This window comes from Ostrinia furnacalis, unplaced genomic scaffold (genome assembly GCF_004193835.3).
Source record: "Ostrinia furnacalis isolate ACB-3 unplaced genomic scaffold, ASM419383v2 OfSCF7481, whole genome shotgun sequence".
Taxonomy (NCBI): domain Eukaryota; kingdom Metazoa; phylum Arthropoda; class Insecta; order Lepidoptera; family Crambidae; genus Ostrinia; species Ostrinia furnacalis.
Window position 1 is genome coordinate 64693 of NW_021137720.1, and position 22594 is coordinate 87286.

General features: G+C 38.6%; 3 protein-coding genes across 3 annotated transcripts; 2 read left to right on the forward strand and 1 right to left on the reverse strand.

The window, feature by feature from the left end:
• The first annotated feature begins 178 nt into the window (after window positions 1-178).
• Window positions 179-6922, forward strand: ZnT49B (solute carrier family 30 member 9). The gene is made up of 12 exons (XM_028321202.1): window positions 179-780; window positions 880-1079; window positions 1256-1328; window positions 1426-1555; window positions 1718-1856; window positions 1967-2122; window positions 2205-2316; window positions 2491-2701; window positions 2975-3092; window positions 4257-4331; window positions 4409-4522; window positions 4602-6922. The coding sequence occupies exons 1-12, from the start codon at window positions 411-413 to the stop codon at window positions 4644-4646; spliced, it is 1743 nt and encodes a 580-aa protein (XP_028177003.1). The 5' UTR covers window positions 179-410; the 3' UTR covers window positions 4647-6922.
• LOC114364867 (probable Ufm1-specific protease 2) lies at window positions 5814-10141 on the reverse strand. Its single transcript, XM_028321203.1, has 6 exons — window positions 10047-10141; window positions 9103-9249; window positions 8183-8305; window positions 7818-8079; window positions 7479-7732; window positions 5814-7310 (listed from the first exon to the last, which is right to left on the reverse strand). The coding sequence occupies exons 1-6, from the start codon at window positions 10120-10122 to the stop codon at window positions 7099-7101; spliced, it is 1074 nt and encodes a 357-aa protein (XP_028177004.1). The 5' UTR covers window positions 10123-10141; the 3' UTR covers window positions 5814-7098.
• Window positions 10142-11049: 908 nt separating this feature from the next.
• LOC114364877 (nose resistant to fluoxetine protein 6-like) lies at window positions 11050-22329 on the forward strand. Its single transcript, XM_028321226.1, has 9 exons — window positions 11050-11147; window positions 11451-11617; window positions 11954-12032; window positions 12348-12451; window positions 14461-14634; window positions 17843-17993; window positions 19263-19452; window positions 20234-20376; window positions 20754-22329. The coding sequence occupies exons 1-9, from the start codon at window positions 11133-11135 to the stop codon at window positions 21126-21128; spliced, it is 1398 nt and encodes a 465-aa protein (XP_028177027.1). The 5' UTR covers window positions 11050-11132; the 3' UTR covers window positions 21129-22329.
• The last annotated feature ends 265 nt before the right edge of the window (window positions 22330-22594 follow it).

Below are 22594 nucleotides of genomic sequence, written 5' to 3' on the forward strand. Positions count from 1 at the left end.
ACAGCTTTTTTTTATAATTTTCGGGGCATGCAGCGTGGGGTTGAGCACATTAGCCTACAGACAGGGAAAGCTACCCTATAGGTCTGGTTTACCTTTATGTACAAAAGTAATCATCTGTGATTCCAATAAAAAAAAAAGTCAACTGTCAAAATTGACATTTATTTGACATAGAGTTTGTCTAAAATCTGTCGCTTGTCGTGGGCATATTTTTTCTAGACTTAATAATTTCAATTTTATTATTGAATTGAAGGAATTTAGCGGTGTTGTTTGCAGAGAGATTTAAAAGTATTACGTAGTTAATTTTAAAACCTTTCTATATGATGCAATTAACTACCCCTTTATAATTATATAAAATATGTCCTGTTGAAAGATTATGCTTTAATTCTACGAAAACATAGAATTACAGTAAAATGTTACCCTCTATTGCTATCAAATTCTGCTTTCGGAAACTGGGAAGGTGGCCTGATCAATTCAAATATGTGCATAAATTATATTTTGGAAATAGAAGGCTGCAACAAGAGTTTTCGGTCGCCGACAAAATATTTTGCAGATATATAAACACATCTATTCATTTTTACGACAAGAGCAACGCTAAAGATGCAAAAGATTATTCTGAAAACTCATCCATAAAAGATGAACATAAGATAATCAAACAAAGTGCCACTGGTGACATAATAGTTAAAACTGAAACTGATGTTGATAAAGTAGTCACCAAAGTTACTATAGAAAAGTCACAACAAGAAACAACACCTCCACCACAACAGCCTACGCCTGCTCCAGGTAATTTGGCAACTATGTAGCATCTGGTTACACACACTTCAACCATTATTACTCTTCTTTATAAAATGATTTTACAGTAAACTATGCTTATGCTTTCAGTGAAAAAGAGGCTTTTAATAGATTTTTCGGCATCTTATACTGAGCGGAACTTCATTACTCCAATGCGTGCTATGACAGAGTATTTGCTCAAGCAGTCTGATCTTGAAACCCTTCCTAAAGTTTTGAGGAGGTCACCTTATGAAGCAGAGCCACCTATAACAGTTTATTATAGAAAAGACGTTGAAGCCAAAGCCATTGAGGTAATGTTTAAAATTCAGAAACAAAGTCTGTGCTGTCCTTTGAATGCATTTTTGAGTATAAAATTACTTGTTCTACCTAAATTCAAAAACATCTACTAACTAAACTTTGTTGAGACTGTGCTATTTAATAGTGTAGATTCCCTTTTCTATAATATTCAAACTAATTAATATCACAGGTCTGGGGTTCAAAAGAAGCCTTAGAAAAGGAATTACTAAGACGTGAGCTGGACAGGCGAAGATATGAGCAAGGTAATGCTAAAAATTATATACTATTTTTATATTTATTCATCCAGATTCCACAAAAACTGTTTTTGTTATTAATCTACAATTTTGTTTAACTCCGTAGATGTGTTCACTGTAAAAAGAAGGTTAAGAAATTACAGACGTGAGATGAGCCACAAACGCCTAAGACCTGAGACAGAGGAATTGGGCTTAAAGACTAGATCTGGTAGAGTAGTGCTCACTGCAATAGGAATGTAAGTAATCATATCATCTTTAATAATGACTTAATCCAATGACCTTAACTATACCCCATTTATTATTTGAGTTAGAAAACTGAGATTTGCACTACTTTAAGTTTCATTGTTTATTAGAATCAATGGTTAGAGTATGTAACATGGAATTATTTATTTTTTCAGAAATGGATGCAACTTTTTGTTCAAACTATGTGCCTGGTTCTATACTGGATCACATAGTTTATTTTCGGAATGTATTCACTCACTTGCTGATACAGTCAATCAACTGATTTTGGCTTATGGTATACATAAATCTGTGCAAGTAAGTATTATAAGATGGACTCTAAGCAATGTTTAAATTTAGCCCTCCTAAGTATTTAAGATGATGATAAAATCTATGTAGGACTGAATAATCTTTTGTAAATATTCTAGATGGCAGATCCTGATCATCCATACGGATATACAAATATGAGATATGTATCATCCCTAATATCTGGTGTTGGTATATTTTGTGTTGGAAGTGGATTGTCATTTTACCATGGAGTCACTGGCATTCTTGATCCTCAGCCCTTACATGATTATTTTTGGGTAAGATTTAAATTGTTTTAATATTTTACTACATAAAAATGTTTCTTTTTCAAGTATTACAATTTTACTATTGAATTTTTAGGCATACTTTGTACTGGGTGGAGCAGTTGTTTCTGAAGGTGCAACATTGATGGTTGCATTAAATGCTGTTCGTAAGGGTGCAAAAGAAGCAAATGTTCCTCTGTATGAATATGGTAATAATCATCACAACCCAGCTTAGGAACTTCCCATCCCTTTATTAGATTTTCCTGGGCCATACTAGAATTAAAAGAGTATCTAATATCCCTTTCCGACCTTTACCAGTGCTTGGATTACAGTAAATTCGAAATATTCAGTGTTTATATTTACTACTTTGTGTTTATTTTTAGTGATGCGCAGCTCAGATCCGTCTGTAAATGTAGTGCTACTAGAAGACACGGCAGCGGTTGCTGGTGTGACCGTGGCCGCGTCCTGCATGGCTATATCTCAGTACACTGGCAATCCCTTGCCCGATGCGATCGGCAGCATCCTTGTGGGCACCCTGCTCGGTGGCGTAGCCTCCTTCATTATCCTTAGTAATGTTAATGCACTAGTTGGCAGGTAAATTATTATTGTTCTTAGACAATATCAACCAAACTTGTTGCATGATTGTTAATATTTTTTTAATAATTCATATTACTTTCACTGTTCTTGCATTTTAAAAACATATTTCGTTGTGCTTCAAGGAGAATCTAAAGAATAAATTAATTTTCATTTCAATCTAAAGTTACAATCACTTTTGTTTGCTTTAAAAACAAGACCCATTTATGATTTTGTTCTTTTTATAGACTGCTTTATCTTATCATTATGAGATGTTTTTGTCTTATTTTGCAGATCCATTCCTCAAGAACAGTTGGACGAGATAAATAGTGTTTTAGAGCGAGACTTCATGATTAGAGCCATTCACGACGTGAAAGGCATAGATATTGGAAGCAATCTAATAAGATATAAGGTTTGTACTTTCTGTTTGTTTTTGGGCGTCGATTGTTGCCTACTGGGTATAGTCCGGTCGCCGAGCAAATTCGTCCAATGACACCAACACTCACTGCGGCCACCCGGCACACAGACAGACAATATAATGAGAATCATTTCGATTTTTAGCTGTGAATGCAGATTTATAGGGCTAAGAAATCTTTAATACACAGTCCAATTTTTGTTCTACGACAAAAATTGACGAAGTTATGGCCAAATTACTAAAAAAGTTCACTGACCGCCCGGCGCGGGACCGTTGACGTCATTGTATCCGATCCGAACGCTGCCGGCGTACTGCGTGGATAGAAAATATTTTTTTCTAGCTAAACTATCAGTTTGAGAGAAAAACTTGTAATGACATATATTCATCAGAATAAAGTAAGCTATCGATAGGTAATTTTAAAAATAGAAATTGTGAAAAATAACGCAAAAAATCCATACGCTCATACGATTCAATGGAACGCAGAGACGCGATTGGGGTCTCCGAGGTGGTATATTTGGCGATTTATTCAAATAACTCTATGTAAAGTGTTCATAAGTGTTGTTAGATAGAGTCATATCTTCTTCCAAGTAAAATATAAAAATGTATAAGTATTAATTTATTTACTTCTAACAATAAGGTATAGCTGAGGCAGATACACTCTGCCTAGGCTACAAGACATTTCTATGCAGATCATTTCGATGTACACGCAATACCTACCTGTTATTTAGTTTTTCTGAGTTAAACCTACGTACCTACCTATCTAAAAGTTTTTTTCTAAAACTGATGGTTTAGCTGGAAAAAAATATTTTCCATCCCAATAGTACGCCGGCTGCGCTCGATTCGGATATAATGACGTCACGCGGCCCTGCGTACGTTGACTTTTAGCGGCAAAAACGGCCTATGTTTATTACTTAATATCTTCGTAAGTAATGGTCCGATTTGGATAATTCAAAAAGATATATCTTTCTTATGTCTTAAAGATTAACGTAGATACTAGTTTTATTGAATTTTCTACAACAGTACTGATCCTCATTACGAGCGAGCGATAAAGATGGGTAGCTTGGGGTCATTGGACGAAATTCTACGTGCTCGGCGACCGGACTAGACAGCTTTACGTTTACTTTTAAGTTTTTGTTTTAACAAATCATTCTCGTGTTTCAGGCTGAAGTGGATTTTGATGGAAGAGCACTTACACGATCATATCTAGAAAAACATGATCTAAACCTGTTATTAGAGGTATGTAGCCCTTTACTACACTTTAATAAGGCATGAACTTAATCACATTTACTAATGTTTTAATTTTATTATTCAAGGATATGAAAAAAATCGAAACGATTGACGATGTCGAAGCCTTTCTTCTAAAACATGGTGAAAACATCGTGGACATGTTGGGTGGTGAAATAGATAGAATAGAGTTGAAATTACGGGTAAGTAAAATTAAATAAAAACTTAAAAGTGAAATGCTATCGGAAGACCATGTTTCTAACAAAGTCTTTTCTTTTTCAGAAAAAGTTCCCGCAAGTTCGTCATTGTGATTTAGAAATTCTCTAAGGCACAGCTTCATTCTATTTAGTTAAGCGAGTACTTGGAGAAGTCAAGAATAATAATACGTATTTAATATTTTTTCTTAAATTTTAAGTACCAAGTTACACAGCACTGTTTTTCTAATGGATATGCTGGAACTTGACAAGTTATTATTTACACAAACATTGTGATGTTACTTTGCTCGGAAGCTCAACATAAACATTTAAAAAGTACCTACTCGAGCATAGATTTAATCCTGTGATTCGTTAATAATTTTACTAATGACAGACTTGATATCCTTGAATTCAGCAGATTCATTTATACGTGCTGGCTGGACAGGCCGTATCCGAAATGACACTCAAAATGCCTTTCTAACTCGAGTACAGATTCAAATCTATGAATGATTTAGACCTAGCTACAGTCAAGTGACGATTGCTTGCATGTTGCGTAAAATTAATCAAAACTATCTACATATGTCTCCGAGTGACAACGTATTTTGCATAACAAATATGCACAAAATACGCCTGTCGTCATCTGAAAGTTGTATGCATTCGTCAAATGACGAACCGTGGACAGGGTGTGCTTATACTACCCGTTCGCGCTAAGTTTGCCGGTCTGTGGAATGCGCGTCCCCTTCCCCAACCGCGATTAAACGCAATTAAGTGTCTTATTTTACGCAAATACACAATTTTTATCAATATTAATAAATAAAAAATATTTTCAATATGGTTTGCTATAGTTATAGACGCTTTCCTTCGAGTGACGTCATATCGCCAGCGGCAAACTTATCGCGAACGGATAGTAATATGTTTTTAGACTATGTATTCTATTCATTCTATAGATTTTCTCGAGTTTAAATGCAATTTTGGACTGACATTTTATAAATAATTATACGCCTCAGATACAGATTGTAAAAGAATCACGCCCAACTAATAGTGGTCACGCCCTCTTGTATGGTTTTTTATTTTTATCTGTAAAGTGGCTTCCAAAATTCGAGCAAAGTGACTACCTACCGGGACGGACATAAATGTTATTCCGAATTAATTGTTAATCCATTTAAGTATATTAATATTATGTTAAGTAGGTAGCTTCAATATAAAGATATTATCTCTTTTCTTCTTTACCAACAGCGGCGCGTGAACGCTGATGTTATGTCTAGCTAAATAATGTCGAAGTAATTTTTTAAATTCTCTCAACACGTTTCTCTGTGATTTAGTTGTAAATAAAATATACTATGTAAGTATGTAATTGTATAGGTGTAAAATTTCAATAGTTAGTTGACAAAAGCTAGCCAATGTACATAAGTGTAGAGATATTTATTATTAAACGTTGAAGTTAAATTTCGTTACTGCTTTCTTTTGTTAGCCTTCGGATAATGTGAAGATTAAGACTTAATCTCACATTATTTAGTTATGAAACATGATTTTTTGGCTTTTATCACAATATTTCCCAGCATGAACGTTTGTGAATGCCGCGAACATGCATAAAAAGTGTAAATCAAGTAATAAAAATATATTTCTTCTGTAGGTACTACATAATAGTCTTGAAAAAAAACCTTTCGAATATTCAGGTAAACAAAAATTATTCTTTGTACAATAATATCAATGATTTGTTTCTGCAACCCTGTTCATTCAAGTTCAAGTTTTTCTTTTTTCATCAATCTTTATTGATAGATAACATCACAAAAAAATAAATGACAGGCAGGGTATTGTACTTAAACCACATATTCCAATTATTATAATTTAATCGGTACAAAATATAACAACTCCATTTAACTTATACCTGTCCTGCCTTTAATTAATAATACAATAAAATACACTGTGACATGATGACACAAAACATGTAGTAAATCAGTGCTTGACAATAAATTATGTTGAAAAAATGTGATAAAATGTTTAATTTAAATTATTTACTTTTATATAAGGCTACCTATCCATCATTTATTCATCCTTCAAACCACAAAAAAATAATTAATAAGAACATAGATTTTAATAGATGACACAATATGAGGTTTAACCCCTTTATTCATAAAAATAAAACAGATTTACCACATAACATACAGTTTTATGTAAATATCTCTCTCTTCTCATCACAATCAATTGAGATTTGACTGAGAATAAATAAGCATTAATTAGCTAGAATAGTAATAAATGTTTTAATATTTATGATTAAAGGGATATAAATTATATAGCTAACTTTCAACCACCTTTTAGTCTCTCAAATATTTTTAAAATATGTGACATATTTTATTCAGACTCCATATTTATACTGCCCAAATAAAAGATGGGGATCATGATATGTAATACATGTAACCAATACAAATTTTAAAATGCAATGAAATGGAATTGGATGACTTTAACAACGCCAACAGTATCACAGCTCATTTATGTTCTCCCTTGAAATACATACTTGAAGCATACTTAATAACAAAAAAGATATATCTTTTTTGGAGATAAAACCTACAATGTCTTCAACAAAATTATATAGCGGGTTTAGTTTGGGGTAAACATAGATTGTAATGAGCAACTTTGTTCCAAAAATCTGAATTCTTCCAACCGCACCACCCTTTGCTTACCACTACAGCCAGATCTTCAGAACCAGTATAATGTGGATCTAATATGAGATAGCGAGTTTCGTTTGTCAGAGAATTATATTCCACGCCTAAGATGGTATGCGCAAGGACTCCTCCACCTGAAAAAGGAAAAAATATTGTTATTGACTTTATAAGGATAGAAGGGATTTTTTGTAAGCTCAAGAAATTCAACCTCATTCTCTTTTATGAATGTTTATTTTTGTGTTTGTGCAAAACTGACTTAATTTTTATTGGATTGTAATATTTATAGCTAAAAGTATACTCACCAATCATGATAGGGCTACCATGCGTTTGAAAATGATGTACCAGCTCAGGGGCATAACTCTGAAGTTCCGATCCAGTGTTTGCAAAGATAATTCTTGATGTGACACCAAGTAATGTTTCCAAGCAAAACATAACTTCAGTGGATCCTATCCACTGTTTGGAACCAATAAATGATGAAGGTTTATCTCCAATTTTCACGAGGCACTGTTGAATTTCTTTATGGGTGGGTACTTCTACTGTAGTATATCCTTGGTACCTAAAATACGAAAAAAATTGATAACAATGTATAAAATATTCAGCATAAAACCGAAATCAAGATAAATTCATGTCACAAAGCATACCTGAACCAAGAAAAAATTGTTTGCATGGAGCGGTAAGCACATCCCCATCCATCATCATTGAAGTTGTCTTGCATGTAATGGTGATAGGTATATCTGCCTCGAACTAAAGCCACGGTAACATCAGGCTTGACGGTCGGTGGGATGGCTTCATGTGGATTTATTAATCGCCCACCACTTTTGTCGAAGTATGCATTACCTCTGCGGAATATGGGCCTGTTTGTGGGTAATGCCAACTGTTCATGCAGTGCTTGTCTTTCATTTTCTGTAAGTTTTTAAATTAGTTTAAAAAAATATTGTTCTTAAGAAGATTGTGTCAAAATTTGAAATTAAATATTTTATAATTATCATCAGTCAGAATCACTTACCCATACTTTCATCTGGAATTCCTTTTGGCACTACTCTTGTTAGAAAATGACCAATTTCTTGAGGCAAATAATGAAATGTTTCTGGCAAACGTAAGCCTGCTCCATCACCAATACCTTCTTGTCCTAAACCAAGCAAGACAAAATAAATTAAACAGTTCCTACTAGAGATGAAACGGATATCCGGTAACTATCCGGTAGGCCGGATATCCGGCCTAAATTTACTATCCGGCCGGATACCGGATAGTAACTCACTATCCGGCCGGATACCGGATATTAAAAAACTACGACAATTTTCTATTAATAAAATGAAATACATTAATCTTTGAGGTAAATATCAATAAAATGGCTTATAATAATGACGGTTTTTGTTTAAAGTCCAAAAAGTTACAAAAGCCATTATTAAAGTCTTTCAAAAAACTAATTTCTCTTTCTGGGCTATTCACTCTAATGACGAATACATAAATAGTAAATATCTGTTAGTGTCGAAATATTGCCAAATAAAAAAGGCGATCTTTTTTTCACTGATGGTTTGATGACATGATGCATGCAGTTCAGTCAGATTACGCAACAAGTAAACTAATTTAATTTTCGCTATTCAATCACGCACGATAGCAACCGAAATCGCCCGTTGATCTGCCCCCTAGACAAGTGGCAAAATCTGACATTCTATTCGGACGGATTCGATTTTGACATCGTGAAAAGTGTGACTAGTCTAGTCTACTAATACCCACTGATCGCCTTCGAAGCACTTGTGCGGCGCTAAACTCGTCACGACATGCAACGAGACAATGGGCCAACTATCCGGCCGCCGGATATCCGGCTATCCGGTATCCGGTATCCGGCCAAACAACTATCCGTTTCATCTCTAGTTCCTACTCTAAAAACATACATTTCTTTAAATTAAATAAACTTGTACATACCCAACTGTTCTATTAGCACACTTTCTAACAATCTGAGTGACCTACACGATGCTTCTACTAAAACTGTGTACAGGTCAAGTAACTTGGTGCTGCGGTGGATCATGGCCAGAGTATCTACCCTCAGCGGCATGCTAATGCAAAATGCAGCTGAAAATACATCAATTTACTTTTATTTTGCACTGGTAAACAGTTTACTGAAACTAGGGTTGAGTGAAGATAAAGATAAAGATATTTATTTACATAAACATGTGTGAAAACATATTACAAAGCAACATGATTTGGTCTTACAGTTTTAACAGGTGATAGGTACAACATGTTTTACCAAGATATTGGCATGTAAATGATATGTCAAGTAAGAATGTCAATAATACATTAAGGGCTGATTTTTCAATCGTCGGATAACTTTTAACTGAAGAATAAGTTTGGCACAATGACAGTTTCAGTACGGAAAATATGTCAAAATGACAAGTTTATTCTTCAGTTAAAAGTTATCTGACGATTGAAAAATCGGCCCTTAAATTCATAATAACAATAGGTACATCTGATAATAAAATTGATAATAAAAGTAAAATTAAAATTAGTCAAATTTTGTCACTCAAGAAGTCTTGTACAGTATAATAGGCCTTGTCAATTAGAAAATGTTTGTTTCTTTTTAAACATAACATTATGTAATTGTTTCAAGTTTTCTGGGATTTTATTATATATTTTTGGTGCCATACAGATAATACTTTTATTTAATAATGTGGTTTTGGCCAAATGTAAGCAAAGACAGTCCCCACCGCGGCGATTACGTACAATTACATCAGACATTCGAGGAAATAGATGGCGATTGCTTTTAACAAATAAGGCTGTTTCAATGATGTACAGAGACGGAAGTGTCAGAATCTTATGCTTAACAAACATTGGTTTACAGCTATCAGTGATTTGAAACCATCATGACTTACGTTTTCGTTGTGTTGTCATCATTTTAACGGCAGTCTTGACAAGCTTCTCAGACAAAATATCTTTTGTCGCCTTCATCACTAGGTTGACAGGTACCACTTCCTTCAAAGTAACAATAATAATAAGAAGTCAGTTATAAATATAATAATAATAATAATAATAATATAAGCCTTTATTACTGGATTACAAGGTATTTTTANTCCATATATCAACACTGACAACATACATTCACGTAGACAACCGTAATTTTTAGTATCACTAACCTTTTTTTTTATGCATAACAAGGCAGGTATTTGACCACAATCGCACCTGATGTTAAGTGGGATGCAGTCTAGGATGGTACATATCTGCCCTGTAAGTGCTTATTCACTCTCGCCTTGAAGAGGCCCGGATTATAGTTTTCGGGAAAGACAGCAGCAGGCAACGAATTCCAGTTCCTAGCTGTTCGCATTATAAAAGAGTCATCGAAACGCTCAGTGCGAGCTGGTGGAATGTCAACAATATAGGGATGGTACGCTAACCTGCGTCTGGTTCCCCTGTATGGAAACTTTTGCCCGAGTAATGAAATATTATTAAATTGATATTATTAATATTATCAATCAGTTATTAGTCTCCACTGCAGGAGCATGACCCTCTACTTTACCAGAGGCAAATGGAGGATTTGGCATACACTCCCCCACACTGGCCAGACGGATTGGGGAGGCTGATTATCAAGTAGTGTTTAAAGAAATAATCCCAACTTAATATTATAAATGCGAAAGTAACTCTGTCTGTCTGTCTGTCTGTCTGTTACGCTTTCCCGCTTAAACCTCGCAACCGATTTTGATGAAATTTGGCATAGAGATAGTTTGAGTCCCGGGAAAGAACATAGGATAGTTTTTATCCCGGTTTTTGAAACAGGGACGCGCGCGATAAAGTTTTTCTGTGACAGACAAAATTCCACGCGGGCGAAGCCGCGGGCGGAAAGCTAGTAATACATAATAAAGATCAGCCTACTTATAAACCTCTTTATTTACAGGGTGATCACTGCAATTCTAGTGATATTGGGCCACACGCCCATCCCGCTTCTGATCGCATCTGAAAACCCCATGTGGATAGAAAAAGTAAGAGAAGTAAAACTTTTGCTTTGATACGTCTTAGTCCATATACTTGCAATTAATTCTGCAATTGAATACGTTTTTCCCTTAAACCTTGAAAGAGGAAAGGCAGTAAACGTGATAGTTTGCAAACGAACAAACTTGCTAATGTATAAGGCTGAGTTGCACCACCAAACTTTGACCGTAATTTTAACGACAACCGGTGATTTTTGTATGGAGTTTGACAGATTTTTGACGTTTGTTACAGTCAAAGTAAGATGGTGCTACCCAGCCTAAGTCATCAAACTAATCGCTTTATGTGTACCGTAGGCCTACGACTACCCGCCGATGCACGTCCTGCTGCAAGGTCACCTCATCACGCTGACCTTCTTCCTCATCTCCGGCTTCCTGCTCGCCTACAACTTCCAGCTGATAGCCGAGAAGACAAAGTTCACATGGAAACTTCTCCCGAGGGCCATCTTGAACAGATTTTTGAGGTAACACATGGGTTTTTTCAATTTATTTATTTAAGGATAGTACACAGCACAATATCAATTTGAACCATGTGTTTTATGACATTTTGTAGGCCAATTATGACTATCCAACATTAAATATTTCTACATACCTTCTCGAGTGACAATTATTATGGATTTAAATTACTGAAGGGAAGCATAAATATTATAGTTCGAACAATGATCCATCACACACTGCACCATGCATACCGAAAGTTTTTTTTTAGGGTTTTTGATTTTTTTTTAGGGTTTTTGATTTTTAATTATACTTATGACACAACTTATGAGCAGCAAATCACAGTTGTATAATTTACTTCACAGAGTGACACCAATATGCATCATGGCGCTCTTGCTCACCGCCACTTTGATGAGGCACACCACACAAGGACCATTTTGGGAGGTAGTATTTGTGCTGTTTACTTTTTACGAAAACCATGCCATATGAGTAGGTAGGAATAGCTACTAAGGCCCAAACCTTATCCGGTTGGAAAACTAATGGTAAGTATATGGTAATATGCAGATTTACCCAAAAAAAAATTGATAACCGCGAAGAAACTAGAAACAAACGAAAAGAAGCGTCGGAGTCCGGAAGATTAAAATGACAAAAGACTTACAAAGTTTTTGCAGAAAATCTTAAATTATCCTCGTCAAAAAGGTAATGATTAGTGTGGGGACCGTGAATATTATTTAATTCAATTTATTTATTGAATTGTAGGAGATCATAGGATGGGAGGTGCGAGACTGCCGCAACTACTGGTTCTACAACTTGTTCTACTTGAACAACTACATCGACCACTCGCAGTGCATTCTCCAGACATGGTAAGAGATTCATTGTTTATTATCATATTTATCATACTATGATTGTACTAACTGTTGCCTATTTTGCAAATAAAGTACATAATAGTTCGCGCAAAATTAAAATCACAAAGTATGGTAGGTACCTACACAAGCTGTGAAGGTGCGTATTTGATCATAGTAACGTCACAAGTACTTAACATCTACGAGGTGAATAACGTACCTACACAGAATCAGATGAAAAACAAGTTATAAAAGAGAAATAGTAAAATAAATTGATAATCAAAGTAACGTACCTCGTTAATGATCTCGGGATGATATTCAGGGCCTGGGCTGTACACTGTCTTCAATACACATTAGCACTATTCACTACACTTTCACGGTTTTAATTACACCTAAGCATGATCATATCTATAAACCACTTGTACCACATTGTACTTATAGCCTGACCAGGAACATAAAAACCCTGGCATAGAGGCGCTTCAATTGCATTTGATAGTGCAACACTGAGTACAGTCGTACATGTGTTAAATTAATAGGCTAAATTTATGTATCAGGATTCAGGATTACGGGCTAATTTGATATTTTCATAAATTAACGAAAAATATTATTAAAGGTAACCAGGTTTAAATAAATTAAATGAAACCATCAATCGAGCTAGTAGGATTTATTTTATTATTCATCAATAATCAAATTCAGAACTTGAATATTCAACTGCAATGTCTGCTCATGAACGCTTCAAACTCAGTACTTCTTTCCCAATTCCATAAAATTCAAAACTTAGAAAGTTTCAAAAAACTTTAAAATAGGTAGTTGAAACAGACTACAGCTAATTTTCATAGTGGACTGTACTATACGATAAACATGTCAGTCAATTTGACAATCTTTGTCGGAAACATTATTCAATGAAAATATTGTCCGAACCCTTAGTATTTCTCTTCGACAAATACATTAACACATCGTGAACCACTTTTCTTTCACGACTATAAAAATATTATTCACAAAATCAATAGCAAACATTTAAAATAAAGTTTGTTTACACTTTGACAACAATAGACTGACATGCAAGGTGACATGTCAATGAAGTTTTCAGTTACTGTTGCCATTAAAAGAAATTAGTACCATTAGTTTTCCGCAACATGGCGAGGGTTTTTATGTTCCTGGTCAGGCTATAATATTAGTACCTACTCACCCCGAAAAAAAAATGAACTCCTTAGATCAAAACAGCGACCGCTATAAAAACTGAAACGATAATTCCCATTTTTAAACTTTCATGGTCACTAACACTTACAAACTGAACTAAATAATCACGGGATTTCTACCATTATACTTTTTTTGACGAGATTCCGATATTTCGGCGCAGTCGCATGCACCATGATCGCGGCACGAAAGAACTGAGGTAGAGAAAAACGGTTGGATATTTACTTGAAAAAAATCGGTGTACCCTCTTTCGGGTGTTTTATTATAATACTTCATCTTTTTTATGGCAAAGACTGTGGCACTGGAAACCACGAATTTGCCAATGTTACGTGTGAGTCTTAACGATAAACTTAAAAACAGGTTTTTTTAATATGAAATAATTTAACTGCTAATTATTTTCAAAAGACTGATATTATTGACATCTTTCAAAGTATCAAAAAAACGTAACTCCCATTTTTCGTGTTCCAAAATTAAATTCTGTTTGCCCACTCACAGATTAGAGAGATTTGTGTACTTATACCGAAAAGGATTTATTCAGGTATTTAAACATTTTATTTATAGCCCGACCAGCCCCCCTAGACAAAACGCACTTTTTGATCGAATCGAAAATCGAATCCGTCAAAACTCCATACAAAAGAGGGGCTTTTCGACCACTTTTCGACGACTGGTTTGCGATTATAATTTGCACTTTGTCTAGACCCACAGGAACATAAAAACCCTCGCCATGTTGCGGAAAACTAATGGTACTAATTTCTAATAGTTATATGGGAAAACTTGAAATTCTATCGTCACCGAGCATAATTTTGAAACTAAGTATGAATAATTTATTTTAGGTACCTGGCGTGCGACATGCACCTGCACATCATCGGCATGGCCGTGATCGTGCTGTCGCCCAGCACCAGGGTGCGCTGGTGGGTCATGGGTGCGCTCTACGTCATCGGCACGCTCTGGCCGGCATACCACATCTACTCCATGGACCTGGACGCCACACTACTCGCCAACCCCTCGTGAGTCACTTGCCATTACCTCTTCTGTAGTCTCCCAGCGCTAGGATGCGCTGGTGGTTCATGGGTGCGCTCTACGTCATCGGCACGCTCTGGCCGGCATACCACATCTACTCCATGGACCTGGATGCCACACTACTCGCCAACCCCTCGTGAGTCATTAAACTTTTCTTCTTTCTTCTCTTCCAGCTATAGCTATCTCACTTTTACGACCGTTGTAGCTTGTTTTTTAACCACACCCAGGAAACTTTTTCCTGCATCTCACCTGATCAAAAGTAGCCTTATTCACGTAACAAAACTTCAACGACAACAAAACACTGAGATGCGATCCTATCGAGTAATCGTTCTATCAAAATGACCCTTGTGAATACGGATTTAGAACTTTTTTTCAATGGGACGACTTCTGTGTACCTACCATGAGTTTACGTTAGGTGTGCTCGCTAGCGAGTACGTCAAAAATCTCTATGAAGATTTTGTTTCGTGAATGTAGCCGCTAGGGGCACTGCACAATATGTCATACAATTAATGTCTTTTTTTACGCAGTCGCTAGCGAGCACACCTAACGTAAACTCATGGTAGGCACACTGAACGTCAGCTAGATCTTGACTGTCAAAATACGTGAATTAGGCCACAGGTCGAGGGTGGAAGCTAGCTTCAACCGGAATCTTCTCAAGCACTGAGGTCACATTCTTAATGCGCATTATCATAGGTACCTATTTGAATCTGCTTCTGTGTTCCTGAATCTATTGGACAATATTTACCCGAGTGCGCCAGAAGGAGGGTTAGTTTTTGTAATCCTGGAAAAACTAATTCCATCAGCTTGCAGCCTTAGGTGAGAATGCAAATTCCATTCTACTGTTCCCCATGGCATCAACGGTATGAAACTCCTAGACGGCTACACTGAGGCTTCGGGCGACACCATGAGCGCATTACTCTCCTCGCTGTACCCAGACGATCGACCAGAGGCCGATACCCCGTACCATCGCGACGTACGTGTTGCAGCAGCTTTCGCTCCTCCTGGGAGCGACTCACCGGAACCCAGTAAGGCGTCTATCGACCTTATTGTCCGCGCACTTCCTAACACAGCCGCTGGTTCGGACGGTATCACTGCCAAAATCGTCAAGTGGGCTTGGAAGGCGGCTTCGGACGAGATGTGGCATATGTATCGCATCTGCATAGCTGAGGGTACTTTTCCAGACATCTGGAAAGTAGGTAGACTATTGGTCCTCCCGAAGGGAAACGGTAAGCCTCTCTCTGACCCGAAGGCTTATAGGCCTATTACTCTGTTGCCGATTCTTGGTAAGATTCTGGAGCGCGTCATCATCTCCTGCGCTCCCTGCCTGCACCGACATATATCTGACTCTCAGCACGGTTTCACCCGTGGCCGGTCTACGGTCACGGCGCTCAAATTCATTAACTCGATCACCGAGAACAGTACTGCGTCATACGTGCAGCTGATCTTCCTGGACATCTCCGGTGCTTTTGACAACGCGTGGTGGCCGATGATTTTGTTGAAGGCCAAACAGGCCGTAGCCCCGCCTAATATCTTTAGGTCATTGGTCAGTTACTTTACAGACCGGCGTGTGGGCCTCTACGTAGGGGCTCAAACGTCGTGGAAGCGCAGCACCATGGGATGTCCCCAGGGATCAGTGTTGGGCCCGACACTCTGGAACCTCCTACTCAATGACCTCCTGCTGCTGCCGTGTCTTGAGGGGGTACACGTAATAGCGTACGCAGACGATGTGACGATCGCAATCGAGGCTACGTCACGTTCTGAGATCGAGCGTAAGGCCGCGTCTATTTTGGGAGCTATGTCCGATTGGGAAAACCGTAACAGACTTGGTTTCTCCCCTGGAAAGTCTCTCACAATGACGTATAAGTGTAGATTCAAACGCTCTCCCGTAATTAAACTTGGCGGCGTCTCCATTGCGAACGTCACTCAGGCGACAGTGCTTGGTGTGACCGTGTGACCCTCGACGAGGTTAGGTCCTACGTGCCGCATGCGAAATTGATTGGTTTAAGAGCTGCCAATGGTTTTGGCAAGATTGCGCGTGTCAGCGCGACGTCAGGGGCGTGAGATTCCCCGCCCTAAGTGTGCTGTACGCAGGCATTTATGTGGCCACATTGACGTACGCTGCGGCCGTATGGTACCGACGCTCGTCGATTTTTGTGATGAGAAAGGTGTTGTTGAGTACTCAGCGACCGGCGCTTATTTTACTCACGAAGGCTTACAGGTCGTGCAGCTCGGCAGCGTTACCGGTGCTTGCCGGCGTATTGCCCGCCGACCTGGAGGTCTCTCGTGCAGGACGACTTGCGGAGGAGGGAATCCAACTGGCCCCCAGGGAGCGCCGGGAATTGAAGCGCACCATTAGAGAGGATGCCGTGACCCTTTGGCAGGAGCGGTGGGATGCCAGCAGTGACGGACGTGAGCTGTACCAGTTCTTTCCCATTGTGGCGGTGAGGCTCTCTCTCGGCTGGGTTGAACCGGATTACGTGGTTTCCCAATTGTTAACTGGGCACGGGTGCTTCAGGCAGCGCCTACATAGGATGACGCTGTGCGAGTCTGCACTATGCCCATGCGGCGAGGAAGTCGAAGAGAGCCGCGATCACGCGCTTTGGGAATGTAACCTTTATGACGAAGCTCGACAGAAGATGCTGGATGCGATACGGAGAGCCGAGCAAGGACCTGTTTATCACCAGGACCTCACGAGTAGTCGTAGTAATTGGATCGCGCAGCGCGAGTTCGCGCACTCCTGGCACACAATCAGGCGAAGTTACGAGAAGTGATGACATTCATCAACGTTAGCAGCCCGACGCGAAGTACCGTATTTGTGGTGTCAAGCCCCAGAAGGGGGAGAATTGACAATGAGAAGGGACAAGGATAAGAGAAATTTGTAGGGAGTCAAGCAAAGCGCCCGGGGAAAGAGCCCCGAGCAAGTACCTGCGCGCTCTCCCGAGATTCGGTTCGTACGCCGTGAGGCAGGAAGAACCATGGGTGGTGGTGGGATTTGTTCCCCATGGCGTTCTACGGTCGATGTCCAGCAATAGGCTATAAGTAGTTGATGATACTGAAATCACTTAAATAGGTACTTTGCTCTAATGGACTTCTATGGTTATTGACGCTGATGAAATCACTAAAGCGCTCTATCTTTCAAAATTCTAATGGTCAAAGAGTTTAACCTTACTAGGTCATTACCATGTCTCTTTTCAGCACGATGACTTCGTTCTTCATCTCGAACCCGACGTTCAACTACATCTACAAGCGCACGCACGGCAACATGCCCACTTTCATCACGGGCATGGCTCTCGGCTACCTGGTCTACGACTGGCAGAAGAAGAACATCTTCTCAAAGGACTTGTCGGTATGCTTTCAACGCTTTATTATATTGGATCATTACTACAGCATCAAATCTAACTTGCGATAGAATGTCACAATCTATATATATAAAAATGAAACCCGTTTCGCGTTGTCACGGCATCACGTGTGAACGGCTGAACCGATTTCGATAATTCTTTTTTTTAAATGTTTGTGGAAGTCCAAGGATGGTTCTTACGGAAAAAAATATTAAGAAAATCTCTACGCTAAGGCGGTACGAAGTTCGCCGGGTCAGCTAGTAATTTATAAAGATCATGATCTTTTAGTCGCACTACTTGTGAGATATTCGCATCTTTCATGCCAAATGAGAGCAATACCCATTGCCAATGGGTGTTAACGTGAGATTTATTACGTAATATCTATATGAGTACTTGCAGCTTGACGTTTCGGCTGCATTGCTACAGCACAGAATAAGTAATAGTACAGGGCTACAGTTATGGTCACAAGCAGATTGTCAAGTTTGTAATCTTGTTGTACTCACTACAACCCGGCCGAGTTAACTGCGCATCTGGCATTCGTGACGTCACATCAACGTTCTGGTACGGATGGGGCGAAAGTGGGAGGTGTGGGTAAGTGGGAGGGAGAGCCGCATTCCAACGAGGTGCGCAGTTAGCTCGATTGGATTGTACTTAACAAATGTCGCGTATCTTACTTAGGATGGATTCGACCAAACAAGAGTAAATATTAATCTCAGAATAAATCTTCAGTTATTCGACATTTTGACTTATTTCCCACTAGCTTCCCGCCCGCGGCTTCGCCCGCGTGGAATTTTGTCTGTCACAGAAAAACTTTATCGCGCGCGTCCCTGTTTCAAAAACCGGGATAAAAACTATCCTATGTTCTTTCCCGGGACTCAAACTATCTCTATGCCAAATTTCATCAAAATCGGTTGCGAGGTTTAAGCGGGAAAGCGTAACAGACAGACAGACAGACAGACAGACAGACAGAGTTACTTTCGCATTTATAATATTAGTTGGGATGGGATTGGGATACTGAAACTGTCAATGTGCCAGTATTATACCAGTGGGTCTAGACAAAGTGCAAATTATAATTGCAAACCAGTCGAAAATTAGTCGAAAAGCCCCTTTTTTGTATGGAGTTTTGACGGATTCGATTTTCGATTCGATCAAAAAGTGCGTTTTGTCTAGGGGGGCAGGAGTTAATCGGATAAAAGTCGATTTGGTCGAATCGGGCCTTAGTCAATGTCGCGTTTAAGTAACGTTGGCTCAGTTTCAAAGTTCCAATTACATTCCAGAGATACCGCAAGTTCTACTTGCTGCTGTTCCCTCTCCTGCTGCTGGTGACGACGTCGGCGGGCATGCTGTACTGCGGCAACCGGCCGCGCGCGCCGGTGTGGGCGCGCCTGCTGTTCGCGCCCATCGTCAAGCCGATGTTCGTGGCCTGCGTGTCTCTGACGCTGCTGGGCGCCATGTTCAAGATTGACAGTAAGACCACACTAAGAGTAGGCGCACACCGTTGATTTTTAGTTGGCCGATAGTTGTGCCCGATTTTAAATTGTATGAAGAATCGGCCAAATCGAATCGGTGTAGTGTGCGCACTCCCATACATGCCAATGCCCATACTGATCAACTGCCCGACTAAACTGTCGGCCGACGAAAAATCAACGGTGTGCGCCTGCTCTAAAGGCTAGGTTGCACTACCTTACTTTAACAAGCGTCTGTCAAACTCCATAGGAAAAAAATTGGTTATGGTTATAGTCACGATTAAAATAAGGTGGTACAGCCTAATACAAATAAATAAGGAAAATTAGTGCACAGAACAAGCGCGTCCGAGTGCTTTTGGTATTTGAATATTAATTTTCATAATACATTTTTTGTTTTAGCTCATAAAAAAGTTTAAGCCTAGGCGTAGACCACCGACTTTTAGTTGGCCCATAGTTGAGCCCGATTCTAATTTGTATGAAGAATCGGCCGATATTAGATCGGTGTAATGTGCGCATTTTCATAGTACTATACTGAGTAACAACAACCCAACTATCGGCCAACTAAAAGTCAGTGGTCTGCGCCTAGACTAAAACGATTTAAATACCTACAAGGTTTTAGGTAATTATTTCCATTTTAACTCATTGGATTTGTCTCATATTTGGGGAATTTACTATGTGACTATCATGAGTAGAGTCTTATTTTTAACTAATAGCGACCGTCAGAAAGATATTAAGATATTTTTGTCCACCACAATAAAATAACGACAATTTATAATTTCCAGGGATATACCGACAGTCGCTGGTGTGGAGACCCTGGACGCCGCTGGCCCGCATAAGCTACTGCATCTTCTCCTTCCACGTGATGGTGCTGAGGTTCCTTGGAGGCACCAGAACCACTCTGAACTACCTCTCGTACTCCCACACGGTAAGTGTTATAGTCCACCACGGTCATGGAACTTGACGAATATAGTACAGGCCGCAGCTCTCAGATACACATCGGACTAACATTTTTGTAGAAAAAAAACTCGCCCCTAATACAACAAGTTTAACCCATACCCCATTATTAATAAAAAGTTACACTTATACCTTGGATTAAAATGACATTTCCATACTAAATGACAATTTAAGCCAGAGTCCAACTAGGGTGTACCTACTTTTATTTTTTATAAGGGGGCCAGTGTTTGGGTTGACCGTGCCGTTGTCTGTACGCAGTGATTATCTTGATATGCTGTCGTGTGTACAACACAACTTCTACAAAGGTACTTTATAATTTGATATTAACATAATATTTGATGAACACAGACGCACGACTACATCGGGGTCACAATCCTGACGATCATAATGGCGACGGTATGCTACCTGCTCGTGGAGGCTCCGTTCGCTCAGTTGGTGAGGATATTGTTGTCCTCGAAGCCACGACAGAAAGCCGCGGTCAATGGTGCCAACGCAAACGAAGCTGTAGGAAATGGAGCTGCAGCAAATGGAATTGCAGGAAACGGTACTGTCTCAAATGGAACAGTAGAGGCAGTTGTAAAGAACGGTACGGCAAATGGAACGGCAGTTAACGGAATTTCAGCCAATGGAACTACGCTTAATGGTACTTCATTCAATGGGTCAGCACTGAATGGCCACGCTTTGACAGAACAAGTAACAACGGGTAAAGATAAAGATGCGTAGATGTTACTAGTATTAAAGGTAGCAATTGGCGCAATTGCAAAGGCATGTAAAATAAAGATAACTACAAATTTTGTTATATTATATAGCAGTGGATGTAAGATTTCGTCTAGAGTTATATTATCATGGTTTTTGTCAACGATACTGATTTTTGTATACTTAGTGATAGTAATGATACGCGCAGTACTGCAAGGCTCCATAAATAAGTATAAATACTGTTAGGCATTCCAGAAAATGGCTGTATGATCAAATATTTCATAGTTTAAGCTATGGGTGGAAGTATAAATGGAAATGTTAGCTAATTAATAAATACTATTATACATCTAGACAACGTAGAAATCATTTTGTTATCAAGATCGATTCGATATAGAATTCTGCGAAGGTATTTCGTTATTAGAAAGCATCGCAGCGAAACTATTACATAACGAATCCATATTAAATAATAATGTGATTATCTAGAACTAGATTGTAGGCACTTGCCTAAAATATTGTTGCCATTAATTTAATTTAGGTTTATGTTTTATACATGCCAATCGGAACGTTAGAATTAGGAGCCGAAACTAGGGAATAAATGCAATATGTAAAAAACCAGGAAGTCTTTTGAATGTTTTCGTATTAATTCAATCGTTAGTCTAAACGTACGACCCGGTCAAGTTAACTGCGCACTTGGCAGCCGTGACGTCACATCGACGCTCTAGTATAGGGCGAACGCGGGGAGGTGTGCGGGTAGGTGGGAGGGAGAGTCGCATTCCAGCGAGGTGCGCTTAGCTCGATCGGCTTGTAGTATGATAACAACGAGCACAAATTTACTAAATATGAGATACACACTGTCAAAACGCAATGCCATAGATAAAATATCATTCTTCCGATTACTTGTCAGTTTGTCACCCTACCGTAATCGAAAGGCCTCCTAGCCCCCGGATCTCAAATGTTGACCTTATTCAAAATATCACAACTTTCAAAATATTGAAACTGCACTTCGCATGTTTCTGCCAATTCTGCCAACTCTTTTGAGGAGTGATGTCGTAAAAATTGCCGCATCGTATAGATCCTTTACTCTAAAGCACCTAGTCAAGGCATAATTGTATAACTGTGATGAGTATTTTGTGATGTATCAATGTTGTCGTTTGGACGTTTAATGAATGTAATTTTATTAGTTGTTATAAATAAGGTGGCTGTAATAATAAATTATTTTCACGTTTTTAATTTTATTTTATTTTAACAAAATTACAAATCGTAATCTTAGAACCATCACAATCGTGCTAAATGAAATAAACATGCAATCCAACAAATTCTGTAATCACTCATGATTTGTCGTGCACCTACGTCACATAGATACCGTGGCGTTAAGTTTTATGCCACATGCACACTTAATACACTCAACATCAAATAAACCGCACCTTCCGCGACGTGAACTTTAAAGATTTTCTTCTGACACAATCATGGTGCCTCAACAATATTGGTGTTAT